General features: G+C 42.1%; 1 protein-coding gene across 1 annotated transcript in view; it reads right to left on the minus strand.

Annotated features, from left to right (window-relative positions):
- SLC41A1 (solute carrier family 41 member 1) overlaps positions 1–19,654 on the minus strand; it is a 40,809-nt gene extending 21,155 nt beyond the window's left edge. The window contains exons 1-7 of the mRNA XM_048497747.1: positions 19,504–19,654; positions 15,812–17,162; positions 8,463–8,570; positions 2,036–2,107; positions 1,610–1,754; positions 1,361–1,507; positions 255–402 (exon numbers count right to left, since the gene is read on the minus strand). Of these exons, the coding sequence (XP_048353704.1) occupies positions 255–402; positions 1,361–1,507; positions 1,610–1,754; positions 2,036–2,107; positions 8,463–8,570; positions 15,812–16,195 (1,004 nt within the window). The 5' untranslated portion in view covers positions 16,196–17,162; positions 19,504–19,654. The remainder of the gene's footprint in view (positions 1–254; positions 403–1,360; positions 1,508–1,609; positions 1,755–2,035; positions 2,108–8,462; positions 8,571–15,811; positions 17,163–19,503) is intronic.
- Between the last annotated feature and the right edge of the window lie 385 nt (positions 19,655–20,039).

Genomic DNA, 20,039 nt, shown 5'->3' on the forward strand with positions numbered 1-20,039 from the left:
AGATTGCTGATTGTTAATTCCTTAATTCCTGCATGAGAGATTGTCATATTTTTGGTGCATGAGAGATTGTCATATTTTTGTCACCAGAACACTATGGCTAAGAAAGTTGTTCTCTATGCATCTACCCAAGGAATGTTTTTTTTAGGAGGAGCATGTTTTCTAGCTAAACATGGAGATTAGATAGATTTGAATTTCAAAGATCATGTTTACAAGAGCATTTATACCAGTCAAGAGAACTACTTAAACCCTCCTACCTGCTAATAGCCATAGCAATGATGACTGGCTCCCAGCCCGAATACAGAACCTCCCGGGTAGCTGGATTTTTTTTGGCGATGATGATCCAAAGGGGCAGCAGAGCGACAAAGAAAGCAAACACCAGAGGATTCACATAAGGTTTGTCCTCTGAGCAGAAAGAAACAGGAGGTCAGAATGCAATCACTGCAAAGTGATAGGCAGACATCAGATCCCACCCTGCTCCACAGAGACAGGCAGCAAAGCATCCCCTATGCTGGGTAAGACCTGCCAACATAGTATTTAAGAAGTACTCAAGCACAGTTCTATGTTAGAAGTACAAATGTACTGTTCTAGCATAGCCATTTCCTGCAGTGATACACAGGCCGTTTCAGTCCTAGCTGATCTCCAGCAGCCCACATGACTGGCAGATAATTTCTAGCTATCAATCATGGAATTTACAGTTAGGTTCTTGATTTAAGTGCAAACTGATATTTGACTGGTGCTTCATTTGACTCTACACTAACATTTTATGTGAGCACTAAGGAATTAACAACTAACAACGATAGTTAAGAGACTCAGCAGACCAATTAAATCCTTATCCTTATGGATGCAGATACACTGTAAGCTTGCTATTGGATGTGCCCATAATGCACATGTAGTTCTCTAATAAAGGCAAAACCGTAAGTGCCTCTTGATGCACTTTGGCCTGGACATGTGAAACACAGGAAGGCAGTTCTAGATGTGTAAATAGAAGATCTTTGATGTGGGAAAAACAGAACAGCAGTTCTAAATGCACTAATACCAGGTTTCTGAAGCAGATGGCCACACAAGAAGAATAGTTTGTAATCACATTTCAAGATTTCTGGCTTCACAATGCAGATGTCACTTGGGGCTTTCTGACTAAAGAAGAGAGGAAAATTGCTCTGGCAGAGGGAGCATGCACCCACAATGAGCTCCTGGCCAGGAAACCATGCATTGCAGAAAGTCAGCAGATTGTGTACCCTTTAAGAATTAGACTGGCAGGGAGGGAATGGGTTAGGGAATCCTAGATAATTTCTAGTCACTTCCTTATGGCAACTATAATATGCAACATAAAAAGATGGCCATACAACCTCTTTTATCTTACCCAGTTCTATGTAGAGGCCCCAACTGATGCCAGAAAGCAAAGCTAAAGTGATGAGATCACCCAAACTTGCAGCAATAGGCGTAGCCACATTGTCAGGGTTAATGCCCATCTTTCTAGAGCCGATGATTACGCCAATCATGATCATGCCTAGAGAACCAGAGAGAGGCAGTTTAGCCTTGCTGCAACAGCAGTGCAGGGACTGAACATTTCCCCCTCTGCCTGCCTACCTCCAAAGAATTTCCTCCTTACCTAGCACAAGGGAAGCTATGAAGGCTGTGGCCACACTACTGGCACAGAGAAGAATGGCATGGCCAATGCTGAAGTGTCCATCTGGGATCCAGCCAAATACCACTGCAGCAATTGATGCCAGAAAACCAACCACTGTTGCTTGAACCTAAAAGACACAGCCAAATAGAAAAGTTATTCTCTGGCTCCCAGTCAGTGGAAGCTTTAACTCTGGCCAAGGCCTTGTGGCTGCATCACCTCTGCTGCTGGTGCCGGTTCAGCTCTTTCTCTCTTGCCTGCCATTAGTAATGGCCCATGACTGACTTTTTGGTGAATCAGAGAGAAAAGATCTTTTTATGAATTGCAGCAATGGACAAAGACAGACAAAACCAAAACTTCCATTCCACTCACTAGTTCCTTCCATTTCCCAAAGGTACTGCCAGAACTTACCTGTATCAGAGCCATGTTGCCTGTTATCATCCTCCAGAGTTCTTCGGGGGTGTCCATTTGCCCAATATTAGCCTGCAAAACAAAAAATGCCATAAAGTAAGCAAACTGCGTATTGAGACATGGTTTGGAATTCCACATTTATCAATTGACTGCTTTTTGCAGCATGCTTTATATCCTGCTTGTGACACACTCTGATCTGGACTATACAAGTCAATCTGTGGAGGTCAGACAACTTCTTACAAGTTTACTAATGCTTCAATCACATCCCAGCTACACAGGATTAAAAGCCTCCTTAGAACTAGGTTCAGAAGAAGAGATTTCCAAATTAGGAAAAGTTCTGCATTTATCATGTATCCTTTCTCCATGTACCCAGTCCAACAACATTACAAGCTGCAATGATCTGAACTATTGTTGACTGACCCCACTTTTTTCTCCCAAATTGAGACACAAAGCATCTGACACAGTTCACCAGATATCCACCAGGCTCCCGTGACAGAATGGGGATTCACATCTGGGTCACATAGACCCTAGTCCAACACTCTAGCCACAACACCCCATAGTTGTTATGCAACGCAGGCAACCTCTTTTGTGTACTTAAAGGTGGAAATTGTAGTTCTATTGGCATCTGAAACTTTTTTTGCAGTTTAAAGTTCAGACAGGCAAGAACAGAAGCCCCTGCCCCAACACTTTCAGCAAATATTACGAAAAGCTGCTGTCAGAAGCATGAGCCACTATTTCTGGCTCACAAATGATAGGTCATGTTGCCTCCGTTGCTTGTGGAAAGGGCTCAAGGTCTGATAAGGAAGAAAGTCGGAATGACACCAATGAAAATTAGGAGCAAATAAAGAACATGCCAGGTGATTCCCCATTGAGCAATGAGTGATTTTGCAATAATTGGGGTCTTGAATCAGTTGGAATATCTTTAGCGCCTTCAGTTCCCCAGCCAATGAAAAACTGTGCTACCCCAATCACAGAAAGACTCAAGCAAGGGCTCCAGAATGGTCTATAAGCTTTCCCAATATGCGTCAAGTTCAAAATAATGTTATTAATTGCAACATGCTAGATATTTGGTACCAGCAAACTTAAATCTTTTGCCCAGAAAAATAAAGAACCACTTACAGAACTTTCCTTTTTTAATATGAATATACACATACAGTTTCTCTTGGTGACAACCACGATGCAGGAGGAAATGCACCTCACCTCTCAATCTAAGCTTCTCAAGGTAAGATACAGCCCTTTGCCACCAGCTAATTACTCAAGCTCCATCCAAGAGTGAGTTTTCCAAAAATCGCTCACCAATGGCCTCTGTAGCCATTATGTGGACTGGAGACAGGTTTTGTCCAAACTCACAGGTGATAAACAATCCAAGTTGCATCGAATGAGACCCCTAATCCATCAAGCAAATCTATAGATTACAGCCACCTATGACTGTGAAATTCTAGATAACATCAAGTACACATTACCTTAAAGAGTTTACTGACAGCTGTGGTGCTACTCTGAGGAGGGGGTTCTCCCCTGGGATCAAGTTGCATCATGCCTAACTGAGCAGAGTTCAGTTTCCTTTCTAATCATTGCTGTTACTCAAGACCAGCTCTGTAATTCCAAGTCAGCTATCAATCATGAAGATGTCAAAGGTATTTTCTATCAAAGACACATGGCCAGTCTGAGCGAGGCAGTTTCTCTCCGTTGAGAGAAGAACCAAATGCTGCTAACAGATATTAAATAGCAATTTGGAAGAAAGCAGAGTATAGCTATCTAGAGTAGACTGTAATCTTCATAAACCTCCAGAAAATGGCAGCCCACTCCCCCTAAAGAAGTACCTTATGACAAAGGGCACCTAAAGAACAGTTTGCAAAATTCTCTCCATCCAAGTAGTATCTAAAATATGCAACTTGTGAGCCGGAAAATATAACCAACAGCTATACTCACTACCATGGTGGCAGGCTCAAGTTCTACTGGAAACAGCCATTTCTATAAACTACAGCTTTGTGAATTTTTGGTGTTGCTTTCCCCTCATGTCACATTCCACCAGCTCATGCAAGATGAAGGTGAAGAAAACTTAATCAGAAGTAGAACTTCCAATGGACACAAAAGGCCTAAGATGACTCAACATCTGCCAGAACCAATAGGAAGAATGGAACACAAGGTGTATTCATGCAGTGCCAAAGGGACTGTTGTGAACTTGGCTGTAAGAGCCCTCACTGTTAGGTTAAGGATCAACATAGCTGTCATTGCTTACAGCTAAGTTAGCTTTTAATCCACTGAACAGGATGGGGGGAAAATCTTTTCTTAAAGTAAACACACAAACAGGTCTATTTTGGGATCCTTAATGGGCAGATAATGAAAACTAGTACTAAGTTTCCTTTGCACATAGCAGGCTCAGCAACCAAATCCACAGAAGGCTCATTTTAGAAGCTCTACCTGAATTCTCACCCTCATAGGTATCCTCCTTGGATGTCTTTCCTTAGAGAAAGAGTCCAAGTGATTGCAGAACACATGCATCAGAACTATAGCCCACAAAGAGATGAGCTTCCTTGGCACGAAGTTCACCAAGGACAGAAGGTAGGAGAAAGCAGCGTTCGACCTCAAACTGTGCCAAAGAATCCTGCTGAGTAAAACAGCACCATGTATTTCATTAAATTGCATCAAATGTGATGGAATGCAAAGTTAATTGTTTGCCAAGAGTGAACCTAGCCTCTTTGTGCCAACACCAGCTTTTCTAACAATTGCCTTCTTTGAGGCCTTTCATGTTCGTAAATTATGTTAGGAAAACAGAAGTCCCAAATACACGACTGCAGACACAATGCTGATATGTGCTTGCCTTCACATATATGCTGGGAAATTAGAGCCAGTTGTGATTCTACATTACATTTGTAAGTAGCTGTGGCCTTAAGAAGGTGCACAACAAAAGGCTGATTTTGGCACTGTTTAGGATAATGGAGGGGCATGGGAGAAGGGTGCCAAAGGTTTCCCACAACCCACTGGGAAACTCTCCTGCACACTCTTATGTATTTGTATTTTATTATTTGAGGCATTAAGAAACCTTGTGTGGGGGGGGGGAGCAGGGGGAGGACTCGGGCATTAGTGTATATGGCTATCTACATGCAGGTGGTGTGTTTTTCTTTTGTAATAAAGGTCAGTACCAAAAATCAGAACAGTATCTTTTGAAGTTTCTTCCATTTTGGTTCATTGGATCCTGGGGCAACTCACCTTCTGATTTAACAGCTATATACCTATCCCTAGTTAGTTAGTTTTTTAAGTTTAAAAAGCTGCTGTCCAATCCAGGGGGTAGCTTACCCAAAAATTACATTCACTGTTCTGTAGGACAGACGTGCACTAGGAAGCAGACCAAGTTTGATCCTACACCAGTGAATTCAGATGACACTACTAAATCCAGTGGATCTAAGCTTCCTGAAAGAACCTGTCAGAAAACCGCCAGAGGAGACTGGGAAGCAGACAGGAAAAATGTTTTCACACAGCAAGGGGGAGTCTCATTTTTATGCCAAGTCTCTCCCAAACATTAAATTACGCTGGGATGCCACAGAGGATTAAGCAGTGAAACTCTGACTTAGCCCCGTGGAAGCAGAACTTAGCAAAGAATTACTAAGAGACCTCAACGCAAGGTCAGGAAAGAAGTTTGCAGTTAGAGCATTTGCATGGGATGTGGAAAGTCCAAGGAGAAAACTTCTGGTTTTGGAGAACTTGGGAGTAACTATCTTAAAGCCTATTTCAGATGCTGTTTCCTATCGTTTCTTCCTTGGGGAATCATGAACAGAGAGTGAGGTGTGTCTTTAAAATGATGTTCATTACAATGGTTCTGCCTTCTAGAATGTATCTGAACGGTGACTTGGTCCCCTCCTTTTTGCCCAAAACGACAATCACGGCAGCTAGATACCTTTGAGATTGTGTTTGTATGCTGTGCCACTTCAGTTCAAGACATTAAGAAGCTTGCAGAAGACATGTGAAAAAGGCTCTACAGAAACTCTGGAGGAAGGGAATGTCACTGGAAGCAAATAAAACCAAAACCTTATTGCATCTCTACAACTGATCTTTCTGAAAGGTGGTTACAGTTCCTTGCATTTCACAGTCTTAAGGATTGCAAATGTGCAAGAACTGGGCTAAGCAGCAGCTGATTACAGCAAAGAAGCAGGGAAGAACACGAGCAGGCTGTGTAGGTTGGAGCTTGGAGATTTCTATTGCCTTGCTTCATACCCAGAAGCTGGCAAGAGACCTTGCTCTGGGCAAATCAGTCATATTTTCACTCAGTTGAACATATTCATTTTGCTAACCAGGATGGAGCTACACATGTCATATAAACTACATGCTACATTCCCACAACAGAGTAATCCCTACTAGGGCAATTTCAGGCCAGGAAAATGATACAGGGGTTAAGGTCTAAGTCCCCTTTCTGTGCAGGCCATGGTCTTGCTCTGAATTGGGCCCTCATGCACTTGGGAAGCACAGAACTTAAGAACCCACCACTACCCAATTTGAGGAGGCCTTCTCTGGAGAAGAAAGTATGTTCCGTTTGAAAATGGGAAAGAGAACATAACCATGCTGGCCTACCACAGCCCCAACTGCTGAGGTTGCAAAGCTTGAGATTTTGCCACCTCTACACATGAGGAACACAGCACAAATGAAGTATTTGACAGAGAAGTGATGGATAAAAACCAGGCATTAGGAAATAATCCAAAGGGAATAGAAAGAGTTGAAGCATGAAACTCTTAACTGGCAGGAGGGAAATATTTAGGCAAAGAACATCATTAAGCAAATGCTGCATCAGAGATTCAGTGCTCCAACGGCAAGTACAAAACGGCAGAAGGAGCCCTGATGGTTAGTGATGCTCACAGTGAACTGCCAACACTCACAGAGAATTGCCAAGTGTTTTTTTCTGCGTAATAAGGAAATGCACTATTGATCATTGCTTTAACTTTGGACTTCAGAGTGACGAGAATTGAGCACAAAGATGTGCATGTAGGCAAGTCAGCACTGGTCACAGCTCTCCTGTGTGAAGGTCAAACTAGGTTAAGTAAATATTTGATCCCAATCACAGGTTTGCTGAGATAACAGGGAATTTACTGGCGGTGTAGGAGAGATGAATTAAAAGGGATTATAATTTCAGAGTGTAGCCATGCTGGCCTGCAGTAGAAAGACTGCACCTCCCTGCACCTGCCAGTATTTCAATATAAACCCCCTTGAGGTAATCTTCTACCACCCCAAGCCTGGTTTCCTTCCAGGTTTGCTGGGGGAATAATTATATTGCTTTGGGAAGAAAAGAGAGAGAAACAAAACCCACTGCAAAAAGGAACCAGATCTTACCTGTTTACTCTCCAAAACCCCAGCATTAGCATTGAGGTCCACATGTCTGCAGGCCTTGTTTCCCTTAAACTTCAGCATATCTACATTTATTCAACACCCTCCCTCAACAAAAGAACATTCCAGAACAGGAAACCTGCATGTTACAAAGAGGAGCTAGTCTCCACACTGTTGATGCCCAACCAAAGGGGCTTCTTGTCCAGGAATTATTCTTTAGCCTTATTCCTTACGCTATTAGAATTGCTTTGTGGTAACTTCATGTCTAAAGTTCAAGAGCAATTTTGCTTTGAGGGCTGCAATTTTATTAATTATAATATATTATTAACCTTATTATATTATTATCTCATTACAGATGCTAATTTTCTGCCCCTCTGCATTTCCACTCTGCTCTAATCAAGGTAATTATTGTGCGCACTGCATCTCTGCATCCTGAGTTCCTTCTCTGCAATACCCCTCCAACCTCCCAACTGGGTCAGATCTCCATTCTAACTCATACATGATAAAGGGAGTTTAGACTCTCAAAAACTTATACCCCCAAAATCTTGTTGGTTTCTAAGGTGCTATTGGACCCCAATCTAATTATTAATGAAACAAATGCTTTGAAGTATTTGGCAATGCAGCCATCGGAGAGCCCAATAAGCCACAATTATAGCCATGTGTTTTATGACTACTCCTAAAGGACTCTGATCAAGTAGCACTTTGAGAATTCATCCTTCAAGCACTCTTGATCAAAGTAATGCCATTAAAAGTACGCATTATTGTCCACAGCATGCTGCTCATCTTTGCATTTACAAGATCTGAAGGCAATACATGCAGACATCCCCAAAGCAGTTTAACTGCATCTGAGCTGACAGCTTTCAAAACACATCCAGTTCTCCCCCCCGCCCCCCTTAAGTTTCTTCATTTGAAGTGATGAAACACATTTCTAGCCCTCGCTGTTTGCTTGGAAAAAAACCAACTGGGTGACCCAAACCTGTAGAAACCAGAAGGCAGGACTCATGTTAAAAATTCAAGAAAACCTTATAAGAAAACACCATGTCAACTATATCTGTAAGTGGTTAGATACATGAAGGCTACTCACCCAGCCAGCCATAAAACCCAAAATACTTACAGCAGTAGAAAGACGAGATGCTAGTGTCATCTCCAAATTTCCCTTCAGTCCCAGGAGGGCTGGAACCAGGATGAATACTTCACCCACATACTTGAAGACATCCCAGTGCTGAAAGAGCAATGGCACAGTTCTGAGTCCCATACAAGATTGCTAAATAAGATGGCAATTTTCAAAACGGCAATCTCGGAAGTTGAGAGGGTCTTCAGCAGCTTATTACAGGGTCCTCAACGGTGTCAGCAACAGCAGGCAAAACTGCCTAGAGTGGGGGAAGAAGCCCTTATCTGTCATCACTGATATTCTCCGGCAATGTGCAGCCACAGTAGTGTTCTGGACATGCATTCACTTAAAACTGGGCAGCAGGTATGCTCAAAAGGCACAATCTGAATGAATGTCCTATATACTAGGGTGGGATGGAATCCTTTGCAAGTGGGCAAGAATTTTTGGGGCAACAAAAGACTCCTGAGCTTTTGGGAAGAAAAGCAAGATACATTAACAAAAGGCAGAAAGGACTACTGCAATGACATACTTAGCAGCAGACACCTATTTGTTCCAGATTAGCTGAGTCTTGGGTTACCAAGCCCCAGTTAGATATGACAAGGCTGACAGGCAAGGCAACTCCCACCCCATTCCCAAAACCAAAACCACAGGCCCAGCAACATATCTAAACTAGGCTACTTACCTCCAGTTCCAAAAACCAAGGTGTATGCAGTTCAACGTACTAAGCATGCCTTGTTGCTTTGCAGAGGCTGCAGCCCAGTCCAACTGCAATGTTGGACCCATGATAGTTGCCTCATCAGCACCACATTCTCAGAACAAGTTCAGTCACAAGCAGGGTTGACATCCTCCAAGTGGGGTCGGAGGATAATCCAGAATTACCACTTATCTCCAAGCTATCAGTTCCCCTGGAGGAAATGGTTGCTTTGGAAGGTGGACTCGATGGCATGATACCTCACTGAGGTACCCCTTTCCTTGCCAAACCTCCAGGTTCCACCCACAAAGTCTCCAGGAATTTTCAAACACAAACAGTTGGCATCCCTAATCACAAGAAACCTCCCCTCCAAGCCGTGGATTGCAAGATCAAATTCCATAAACTCCCAAATATAGGCAAAAACTCTGGCAGGAATCAATCTATTCTTCACTCCAGAATCTGCATCATCTATAAATATACCATCCCTCCCTGAACAAACACTAAACTCTGGGTCTCTTAGGGAGCACTAACTACAGGGCAAGAATTATAACAGTAGGATTATTGGAGAAGAAAAACCACAGAGGCCACAGGCAAAAAGTTTCCAAAATACACCAGACAATCTAACTCCCCTCCACACCCTCTTGAGAAGGTCGTCTTAACTTAACTCCAGCATGTAGATTTTAACCACTTACCAGCAAAACTTCTGCTTGTTCGAAAACGGGGGGAAGTGCCTTGGAAAAGAAGTGCCTTGGACAAGGTTCCAATGTCCTTATTCCCAACCTGTGTCTTCCCTAGAAGTCAGCCAGAGGGCAGGAGAACAAGTGGACTAGAACAAGTTCTTGTGAAAGATCTGAGAATATACCACTAACCTAGCTTGGTTCCTTTTGAGCCCCTACAGAGTTTGTTCAACTGGCCACCAAGGATACCCCCATACCAAACCAAGGAAAGTGATGGGTAAATTTTGTGCCACCAGATAGAATTACATATGGTTATGCACCAGTCAATTTACTCATCTGAAACATAATTATGAAAATAAGTCTCCCCTGCCTTTCCCCTTCTGTTTTTGTACCTTGATCCTAAAGTTCTTTCCTGCACTATAATAGCTTAAAGAACATCACAAATATTCTTATCCCTCTCTTCTGCTAATTGCTAGATGTACCAACTGGCTTGCTATACTGTAGAAGTAATGCTTTATTTTCACTGCAATTCTCTAATTGCTTCCACAGTAAAATGTTATGCTATAGAAGCTATTAATGTAGCTCCTTGAGAGCATACACAAACAGAAAAACAGGTAGAAGTACTAAGAACCACCCAACTACACCAGTTCTATACCTCACTTACTTTAACAGACTCAGCCAAGGAATCTACAAGTTCTCTATTTCAAATTCTCACTACACTGAGAAGCTTTTGTATTTGCTTGGATCTATTCCTCAAAAGAAAACAGGGTGGCAATCATATGATACTGCTGTAGTTAAGTCTCACTGCATCAAACAGGAGAGTTCATCCAAAATGTGTTCACCACCACCCAAATTCCTTCCAAGCCATTCACAGACACTCTTGTCAGACAACAATCACCATTAAGTTTGCTCACAGTGTTCTCACACTGACACACATAATGAAGCTTGACTCCTTTTTAGACCTTGTATGAAGGGAATCCCCACAGCCAACTGACAGTTAAAGATATATTTGCAGCACAATTTTAAACAGCTATGTCCATCTTAGGGCGCACTTCTGGCTAGGACTTTGCTGTTCACCACTTTATTGGATAACCCACTCAGATTCAAGTACTTTCAAAAATAGGTCTCCAAAAAGTGCTTAAAAGGGAAAACCTCAAATACTGCAGCAGATATATGGTCCTGGATAGAAAGCAACCTGTAAAATATTCCTTTTTTTTAAACAGTATCATGGTGCTTTTTTCCTCTTCTAGGGCCAGCACAGCTTAATTTTCCTTAATGATTCCTTATAGGACAAGTGACTGGCCGCTGAGTAAGAATATTCTGTTGAATGTTCCCTGCTCTTGGTATACATTAAACTAGTCTCTAACAACATTACTTTTATGGAAAAGGAGGTAGGTTTAAGATGGAAAAACATTCGAAGCTAATACGTAGGACACTGTACCTGTGCTCAAATCCCATGATTCATACATAGTCCTTTAACAGTTAATCTGTAACAACAACACTAAAACTCGTAAAATCTAGAAAAACAGATGGAAGTGTGTCATCCTGTCTGTATGTACATTCCTTGTTTACAAATTTAAGCAGGCAGCATAAGGTTAAACAATATTATCGGTTAAATATATATGGATAAGAATGGATACAAGAAAACCCATCACTACTTTCGTCACCCGCGTGCCATTTTGGGTTGCTATGACAGCCGCAAAGGCTGCTCAAACTCTAGCTGTTTTTTTTGTTTGTTGCACACGCAGATGTCACTGTTAAATTTCAGGGAAGGGGTTATATGCAAATTTGCATATCACGTATTTAATATACATATTTTCTTATGTCCCATTGGTGTGAAATAATGGCAAAATGAGCCAACTTTAAAAAGATATAACAAAGCCTTCACAAAGCTTTGATTAGGATGACAACAAACAATGCTCTTACACACCCCAACAGAAAGTAAAGTATGACCTGGCCCAACAGGATTCATCTCTACTTAGGATCTCTTTCAAATCAGTGATCCAGATCCTTCTTTCAACACACAAAAACTTCCAAGTACAATTAATCCTGCATCCAGCAAATATACTAAATTCTACCATGTTGCCCTGTCAGCCTGTCTCTGGGTTAATATATTAAGTCATTAGCTACCCTGGCCCAACATGAATTTGCTGCCTGGGTATTTGTATACATATCACAGCAGGTGCCAGATCCCTCAGTCTTGGATTAAGAGAGTCCATGCTCCTACCTTGGAAGCTAAAGTGAACAGAAGTGCAGAGGGGCCTCATTCATAACAGATTCCTATTTATTGTGAAAAGAACTGGTTTAAGTTTCTGTTCTCCAATTAATACTTGTCAAATATCCTCTAACTCTTCAGTTACCACCTAGAGCAGGAGTCTGCAACCAGCGGCTCTCCAGATGTTCATGGACTACAATTCCCATCAGCCCCTGCCACCATGGCCAATTCTAATAAAAGGGTTCTGATCCCTAGTTAATCCATCAGCAGGTACTTGCATTCACACATTGGTATGAAATTAGTCTTGCAGAGAGACATAAGACATTTCTATTATTCTCCTGTAGAATACAGCCTTTTGTCACCCCTTGAAAGACTGCAGGTCTAGGAAAGGGAATAAGCACGGCTCATACGAAGCTTTCAGCACTCCCATTCAGCAGCCCCATCCTTTTTGCTCAAGACCATGGCTTAACACTGAAGAGGCAACAGAGAAACTCGATCAGCCGAGAAGGAACTGTTCCATACCAGTCTGTAACTGCTATGTTCTGTCTCAAAGATCATTCATCCTCTCTATTTACACAGCCTATTATAGGAAGCTCCAGAAACTGGGATCACAAGTCAGACATACACAGAGGGCTACCGAAAGAGCAGTTCTACAACTGACAACATTTTATCAGATTAGAAGATCACTCCTAATCAGGCAAGAGAACCAAGGCTCTTGCCCTAAAACGGGATCTATTAGGTTTTCAGCACCCAAAAAGTAGCCTTAATCTCCTGAAAGCCTCAAAGAGAGGACAATTGCACAACTTCCTTGAATATCTTGTTTGAAGGGCTGAACTGCTCCAGCAAGTTTTTGTTTGATGTTTGACCTCAATCTACCTGCACATTAAGTCAACTGATTGTCATTCTACCCTCAATGAGTAAAGGTATTTGCTAAAAGAAGAAAGTTTTGAAGAGAAAGGATAGACTGCTGTCTCTTTAATTCCCAAGCCACCAAACCACCTTCATTCACATGAGCACATGAAGCTGGCTTACATGGAATCAAAGCCCTGGTCCATCAAGATCAGGGTTGCATACTCTGACTAGCAGCAGCTCCTCAGGGTCTCACATTTCCTACCTGACTCCATTCACTGGAGACCCTGGGGATTGAACGTGGGACTTTCTGCATGCTGAGCAGATGCTCCACGGCCCCCTCCCTCCCTCAACTTTTCCTTCCAACAAAACAAAGAGGTTACAGACCAGTCTTACAACATATTCCAAACTCAACAGGGCCACACAGCAAGAAGGCCAGGATGCCACTGTGAAAATTAAACAAATTAGCATAAATAACGGAGATTAAGCTACTTTGGAGGGAAAGTGTTTACATTTGCCTAGGTCAGAAATAAATTCATGAAGATGTTTAATTATAAATGGGCTGGGGAGCCCCTGGCACATAGGATAATACCAACCAGCTCCTGTGGTGAAAATTTGAATGCTTTTTTGGGGCAGGAAAGGTAATTCATATTTCCCACCAAGCACATCCCAGTGATCATAGGAATCAACCAATGACAAAGGTATTAACTAGAATTTTGACTTTACAGAAGGGAGCTTATACAAGATTATTAGTCTTTGTTTATTTTATTAGGGTATTGGCTTTACATTTTGCTTTTATGTAATTCAATTGTGATGAAGGAGATTCAAATATTAGCACAAATGCAGTGTTCAGGGCTCTGCTGTTGAACAGGCAGGTAAGGCTTGTAAAGGGCTTTTAAAGAACTAACACTTGAAGGATGTTTCTGCCTGCAAGTACAACAAGCTCTGTACTGCTTCTAATACCTATGGTCAAGTTGGCAGGGGAAAGAACCATGCTTACAAAATTCATGCATTATATTTCCACTTAAATCCAGGGAGAGGGAACACTTGCATAAAAACAAAATATGAATTTGTCTATAAACAAAGAGAAAGGAAGTATCTAATACACTGGACCATAAAGCTAGCAGATGCCTAACTGCAAGAAATAGATCAGCAAATACAAATCAAAGTCTCTAAGTACACTCCAATGTTAAAATTCAGTGATGTACTTAAATAACTATGTTTATTTAGTTTTTATCATGTTGAATTACCACTATGGACCCAATCTCCCCAGAAGACCAAGAACACATGGCGCTGATCTAGCATGCCTTTCCTATGCATGGCCTAGTAACAGACACTGATTAAACTCCCAGCCAGCAAATCATGCAAATGGATGTGCAACTGAGATTTCAAAAAGTATCAAGTATTTTAATGGAAAAATCAAGTAATACAAGGAAGAGGTTGAAGCCAGGAATCTAGTATAACCTAATGTACCTAATAATGCTGTACTCAGTTGCAAGTATTTCACAGAACAACCTTATTCCACCACACATACAACCTGCTAAAAGCAGCAGCCATTTAAAAATTAGGCTCAAGGAACCATTGCTGCTATGTCATATATCTGAAGCAGCCATAATTTGGAATATGTGGGACCAAATCTTATTTAAAGCACCACCGGGCTTGTTTAAATGAGAAAGATATGTCCCTGAAGTCAAGGTCTTGGTCTTTAGTAAAAAGTTACATGCATTTAGGGCAGAGAGGTCAGTGAAACTATAATCCAAAACAACTAAAGAATGTCATTTGAGAGGCAAGTTTCATGTAACAGCTGGTGTTTTATGACAGACCTGCTGGAAATCTCCAGAGGTAATCCTGCACTTCCAGCTTCACAGAAAAGGGAAAGCTGAGTTTAGGGAAGGCCAAATCCCAGGGTGCACAAGCACATCTTTTCAGTCCTCAGCTAAAGTGGCCTTTTAGCTGGATAGCAGTTGCTCCAGCTTGTCAGCGTTGATGTCACCAGCCTTGGCCAATGTACAGCACTGGCTTCATAGTTTTTACTGCAGCACTTTGAGTCATTCTTCAATTGGCAGTGCTGCAAGCATGTAGATATTATCAACAGTGCCAGGGTTGGAATTTAAAAATATTTCTACTCTTGAAATAACAAACCAATCATGCTCCCCCCCTGAAGAATTCAAAATAAAATCTCAAATTTATGTAATACTCCCTGGTTTAGGTTTCTAGAAGAACCCCAGCATGCCAGCCTCTCCAACTGTGAGTAGGAATTTACACAGCTCACAGAAACAGGGTTTTTCAGTTTTCTGTGCTAGCAGCATACGGAGATGGATCTCGGTCTGTTTCACAACAGAATTCAAAAGCAGCCCCAGTAAGCCATTGCTAATAACTAACTGAAACGTCATTCATTCTATAACAGCATAGGTAAAGTATTCTTGCTCCAGCATATGTTACTTGCTAGTGAGGAGAGCCTCAAGCAATTGGACAGACAACATAGTGACCCAATAATGCTTATCCCAGACTAAGTCCATGGCCAACCAGTTCGGGGCAAAAAGATTTTGTAGGATTTAAAGTCACCAACTGCAAATGATACAAACGTACATATCCAGAAACAGTATATGGTCTCCAAAATCTACCAGTTCCCTCCCCTCTGATATAAGTTAAACATGAATTTTGGGTGGGAGGGATGGATTTATAGGTGATGGGTGTAATTTTAGCGTTCCCCAATCAGCAATATGAATTTAATTTAGTAAATACTAGAAGCCATATCAATTTCATATGAATTTTAGTAGACTTGTATTGTTATACGTATTATCAGTGATGTTATTTGAATGCTCTTAGCTGCCCCAAGCCTGCCTTTGAGCTGGGAAAGGGCGAGATATTCAGTCAAATAAAATAAATAAAATACATGATGAGCCTAGGCCAGTCTTACCTGCACCATGTCCAACACCATCCCAGCAGCTACTGTGCCAAACCCTGCCAGCAGGAAAGGAAAGATGACTTGCAGCCCAATGGAAAAGGATGTCTCTTTGAGAGGAGAGCTTGGTTCTGGGCCCCGGTCCGTACTGGTGTCATCACTCTCAGTAGTCTGACTGCCATTCTCCAGCAGGGCATCCTCCTCGCGAACCCCTTTGGCATTGGCTCGAGATTCTATCACCACTACCTCCACTCCAACTGCTTCAGGTCCCAAAAAGTCTGAAGATTCAACTAGATGTTCTCTGTCAGGGCTGGAGAGACAGTCTATAGGCCCAGAAACAATGGGTAGTATCGATCCATTGGTGTGATGAACTTCTTTTTGTTCCTGCTTGGATGTCATGTTGCTAGATTATGAAGGCCTCCCCAACTTCTGAAGTACTACAGAAGACAATTGATAAAGAACTTTTTTTTTGCTTGTGGGTTCAGCCAATACACCTTTCGGCATATAAATGTCAACCCCCACAAACCCACAGTTCTGTTTTTAGCTGCAAGGTCTGCTACCTTAGCAAAAACCCCCATCAAGCACAATCCAGAACTGGAGGTGCCGGCCACAGAGACAGAGGATCTGCAACAGATTCCAACAAAATCTAATCCACACTGGTTTGCCTTGCCTGCAGTTTTCACTTAAGGCAAAGATCTTTCAGACACAATCTACAATTTATTAACAACTTCTTTGGTTCATAACTTCCTGTGGCAGCATCTTTCCAAATTTGTGTCCTCTCAGCTTCAGGTCCAGGTTTGTTTGGTTATATTTCTTTTAATAACAGCAACTGCAAAGAATATATAGTTCAACAGTTCTTTAGAGAAGATGGAAGAGAGATTATTTTTCCCCAGAAAGGCACAATGTAAATTATAATCTTTAAAAACAGTCTGGCATAAATTTGGATCCTAGCTTTAAAAAAAAAACACGATAAAGCTCTAAATTCGGTTTTCTAGCCAGTTGCTGCTTTATCTACTTTGGAGGGTAAGAAACTTGAAAGGTAGAACTTGAAGTCATCTGTTCTTTCCTCCAGAAGGAAACCTTCAAATTCCAGGCAATTAAGAGGGGTTGGTTAATGTCTTGTTGCTGGTCTTCTCACCTTCTCCAGCAGCCCATCGTACTCCTTGCAAGACAGTCTGGCTTCTCAAGAGCTATGAGCACAGCCAACCGCTTTCTCAAAAAGGAAATCTCTCACCTTGCATCATGTGGCAATGAAGGCTCTCATTTAAAGCAACAGAGACCCCCAGAGAGGCTTATACTGTGAGCTTATCATGTGCTACACTGAAAATTTCTTCCACTGATGTTTCAAGAATCACGCAGCTCTCACCTTAAAACAGGAGGGAAGGAGAGAACACATGACGCAACTGTTAGGTAAATACAGAACAGCTCCTTCATTCACAAAGTCCTTCCTTCTCATGTAGTCACACATATATCAATAGCTTTACTGTTCTTGACTATGCAAAAGCTCTCCTTGCTAAAAAAAAATCTACATGTACAGCCACAATATAAAACACAGCTGCAAAGGAAGAGGCCCTTACATTTCCTCTGTTCCTGCTCAGTTTCCCTTCCTGATGTTAGATATCCCCCACTTGAATTCTTCATGCACAATTGTGACAGGACATACAGTACAGATGTGTTGTATGCCCAGAACAAACACCTTTGTTCACTGCTGGTGACCAAATGCAACTGCAGAAACTTCAGTTTATTTTCTATAAGTATGGGGGGGGGGGGCACACAGGGCAAGTGCATTAATGTATATGCACTACTGCCATCTACTGTGTGCATGATGCGTTCAATTCAATAGCTAGCAGAATTTTGCTTATATTGATCACCTAGGGCAAAAAAGGAGGGCTAGTAATTAGCTATTTTGTATGTATATATGAAGTCCTTGCAGTGCACACCCCAGGTTTTTCATTTGCTGTACAAGAAACACCCACAGAGGCTGTAACCACTTGTCAAGTTTGAGGTTTTAAGGTTTTTACTTCAGGTTCAAGCCTCCAGCTTGGCACTGCTATTCCTGTAGAATGTAGAGTTAGGTTTTTATTACTTTTGAAAAGAGAGTCAGGTTCATTTTCGTTCCACAGGATAGCAATGTTTGTAATAGAACAGCTAGATTTGAATCCAGTAACACCTAATAAGATACATTTGGGTGTAAACTTTTGAGAGTCAAAGGTTCCTTCATCAGATACAGTTGGACTTTGTATCTGATGAAGGGAGCTTTAACTCTCAAAATATCTGAAGAAATTTTGGGTTAGTCTGAAGTGGATACACAAGAGAAATAACTCAATATATAATCAGAAAGTTTATGTTGTTATAATGTAAGATATGTACTTACAAAGAGAGTTCTTAAGTATTTTGTATTGATTTGTATTGTTTGTCATAATTTTATGTTAAAAAACAAAATATCTGTCAATCTCTAATGTGTCATTGGACTTGACTCATTTTAGGTTCATGTTATTCTCCAAAAGGCCCACACATATCAACAGAGCAGGTTTTTTACATAGCTAAACCCTTTCCTCTCGCATATACCATACATACCACACCCCTACACAGAACTTGGCAGTAACAATCTGTAAGGTCCCAAGGTATCTGAATTAACAGAATTCAAAACCAAAGTCATTTCAAGTCCAGTAGCTCAATCCTTTGAAATACTTTTCAAATAGTTTATTCAGGAACTAGCCAAAGTGAAAATATTTTACAGAAGTATGGAATAGATTAGATATCCCCCACTTGATATCTCACAAACTCACAAAAAGAAAGCATCAGATACTGATCCTTGGACTGCAAAGTAAACCAGATAAATTTTAAATTTTCAAGTTCCTTGTAAGCCTTTGAATGAGACAGCCGCTCATGCAATGGCATCAAATGGTATGCTTCGCAGGTTGCTGAGCATACATTTCAGGGCTCTGAGTAATTCTCCCAATGTCGCAGATTACTTACAAACTTGATTCCCTTTTAACTGCATGTCGCATCACACATTCCACCTCTTTTCAATATCTTTTCACCTGTACCTGAATACAGCCTGGCAAGCCCTCCTCCATCCTCGTCAATAGACCCTAATCTTAAAACCACTTGGCTGAGGATCTATGATCATCACCCTGTCTCCTTCACACTGCAGATGGCTTGCATCTGACTAATCTAGTGGGACCCAACAGTTAACTATCTATGCTCTTTCCACTAATCAATACTATTAATTTAACCCATTTTAAAAAGAGAAGCCTCCAGTCCTACAGACTCAATCCCCAGTTAACATTCCATTCCACTATAGCCGAACTATATACCTCCAATCTCATCAAAAGGGTAAAATGCCTCTAGGAAACAGGATGGCAAAGCAGCCACGGGAGCACAGCAGCATTCCCTAATGGGATCTCACTTCTCAGCCAACATCCCCATCATAGGAAAATTACCCAACGAGGCAGCTTTCCTTGCTCCAATCTCCCTTGTGGAACCTCGACCCAGAGCAAAAGCCCATAAAGGGAGGAGCATAAAAAGAACCTGGGATGAAGAAAGGAAAGCCAACTAGCTGAATGAAATCAACTAGGTACTACCTGGCCATTCCGCCTGCAGGCACAGCCCCTTTAAAGACCCCCCTCCACCCCGGGAGCCAACCATTTCTACCCCTTGGCAGATAACATCCATACTTCTCAGGGGCTGCTAGAAGAACTCACCTGTGCTTAGCAGCGGCTGCTGCCTGCAACCCCCGGTTTCCCGGCCGCTGTTCTTATGGGAGCCAGTGGCGAGCTGTTCCGCAGCCCCCGTTCCCTACTACTCCAATGTTGCATTTGGACAAGCAACCAGAAGCCGCTGCTGCTAGCAGAGCAAGTCAGAGGCGAGCAGGATATAACCTCCTCCCTCACTTGGGGATTTGACATCGCCGTTGTCCAATAGCAGGACGCCGCCTCCCACCCTGGTCTCTGCTGACTGGCTTCCCCGAGGTGACGTGACAGTTCCGAGCAGGAGGAGAGGATCAGTGGCCGTGCTAGCCAATCGCAGGCGCGGGAAGGCGGGCTTTACCGTGCGGCCTTCGTCCTCTTGGCCGGGAGGAGGGCGGGTGTCAGGGAAGGGACTAATCATGAGCTCGCTGCGAAATTACGGGGTTTTTGTTTTTGTGAAATCCTCCGCATCCCTGGGCAGTTGTTGCAGCTGTTCAGAAGCCTGCGGGGAGGTTTGGTTCTTCAGAATAGCGGACTGAAAGCGAGAGATC

The sequence above is a fragment of the Sphaerodactylus townsendi genome, linkage group LG05 (genome assembly GCF_021028975.2).
Source record: "Sphaerodactylus townsendi isolate TG3544 linkage group LG05, MPM_Stown_v2.3, whole genome shotgun sequence".
Lineage (NCBI taxonomy): Eukaryota > Metazoa > Chordata > Lepidosauria > Squamata > Sphaerodactylidae > Sphaerodactylus > Sphaerodactylus townsendi.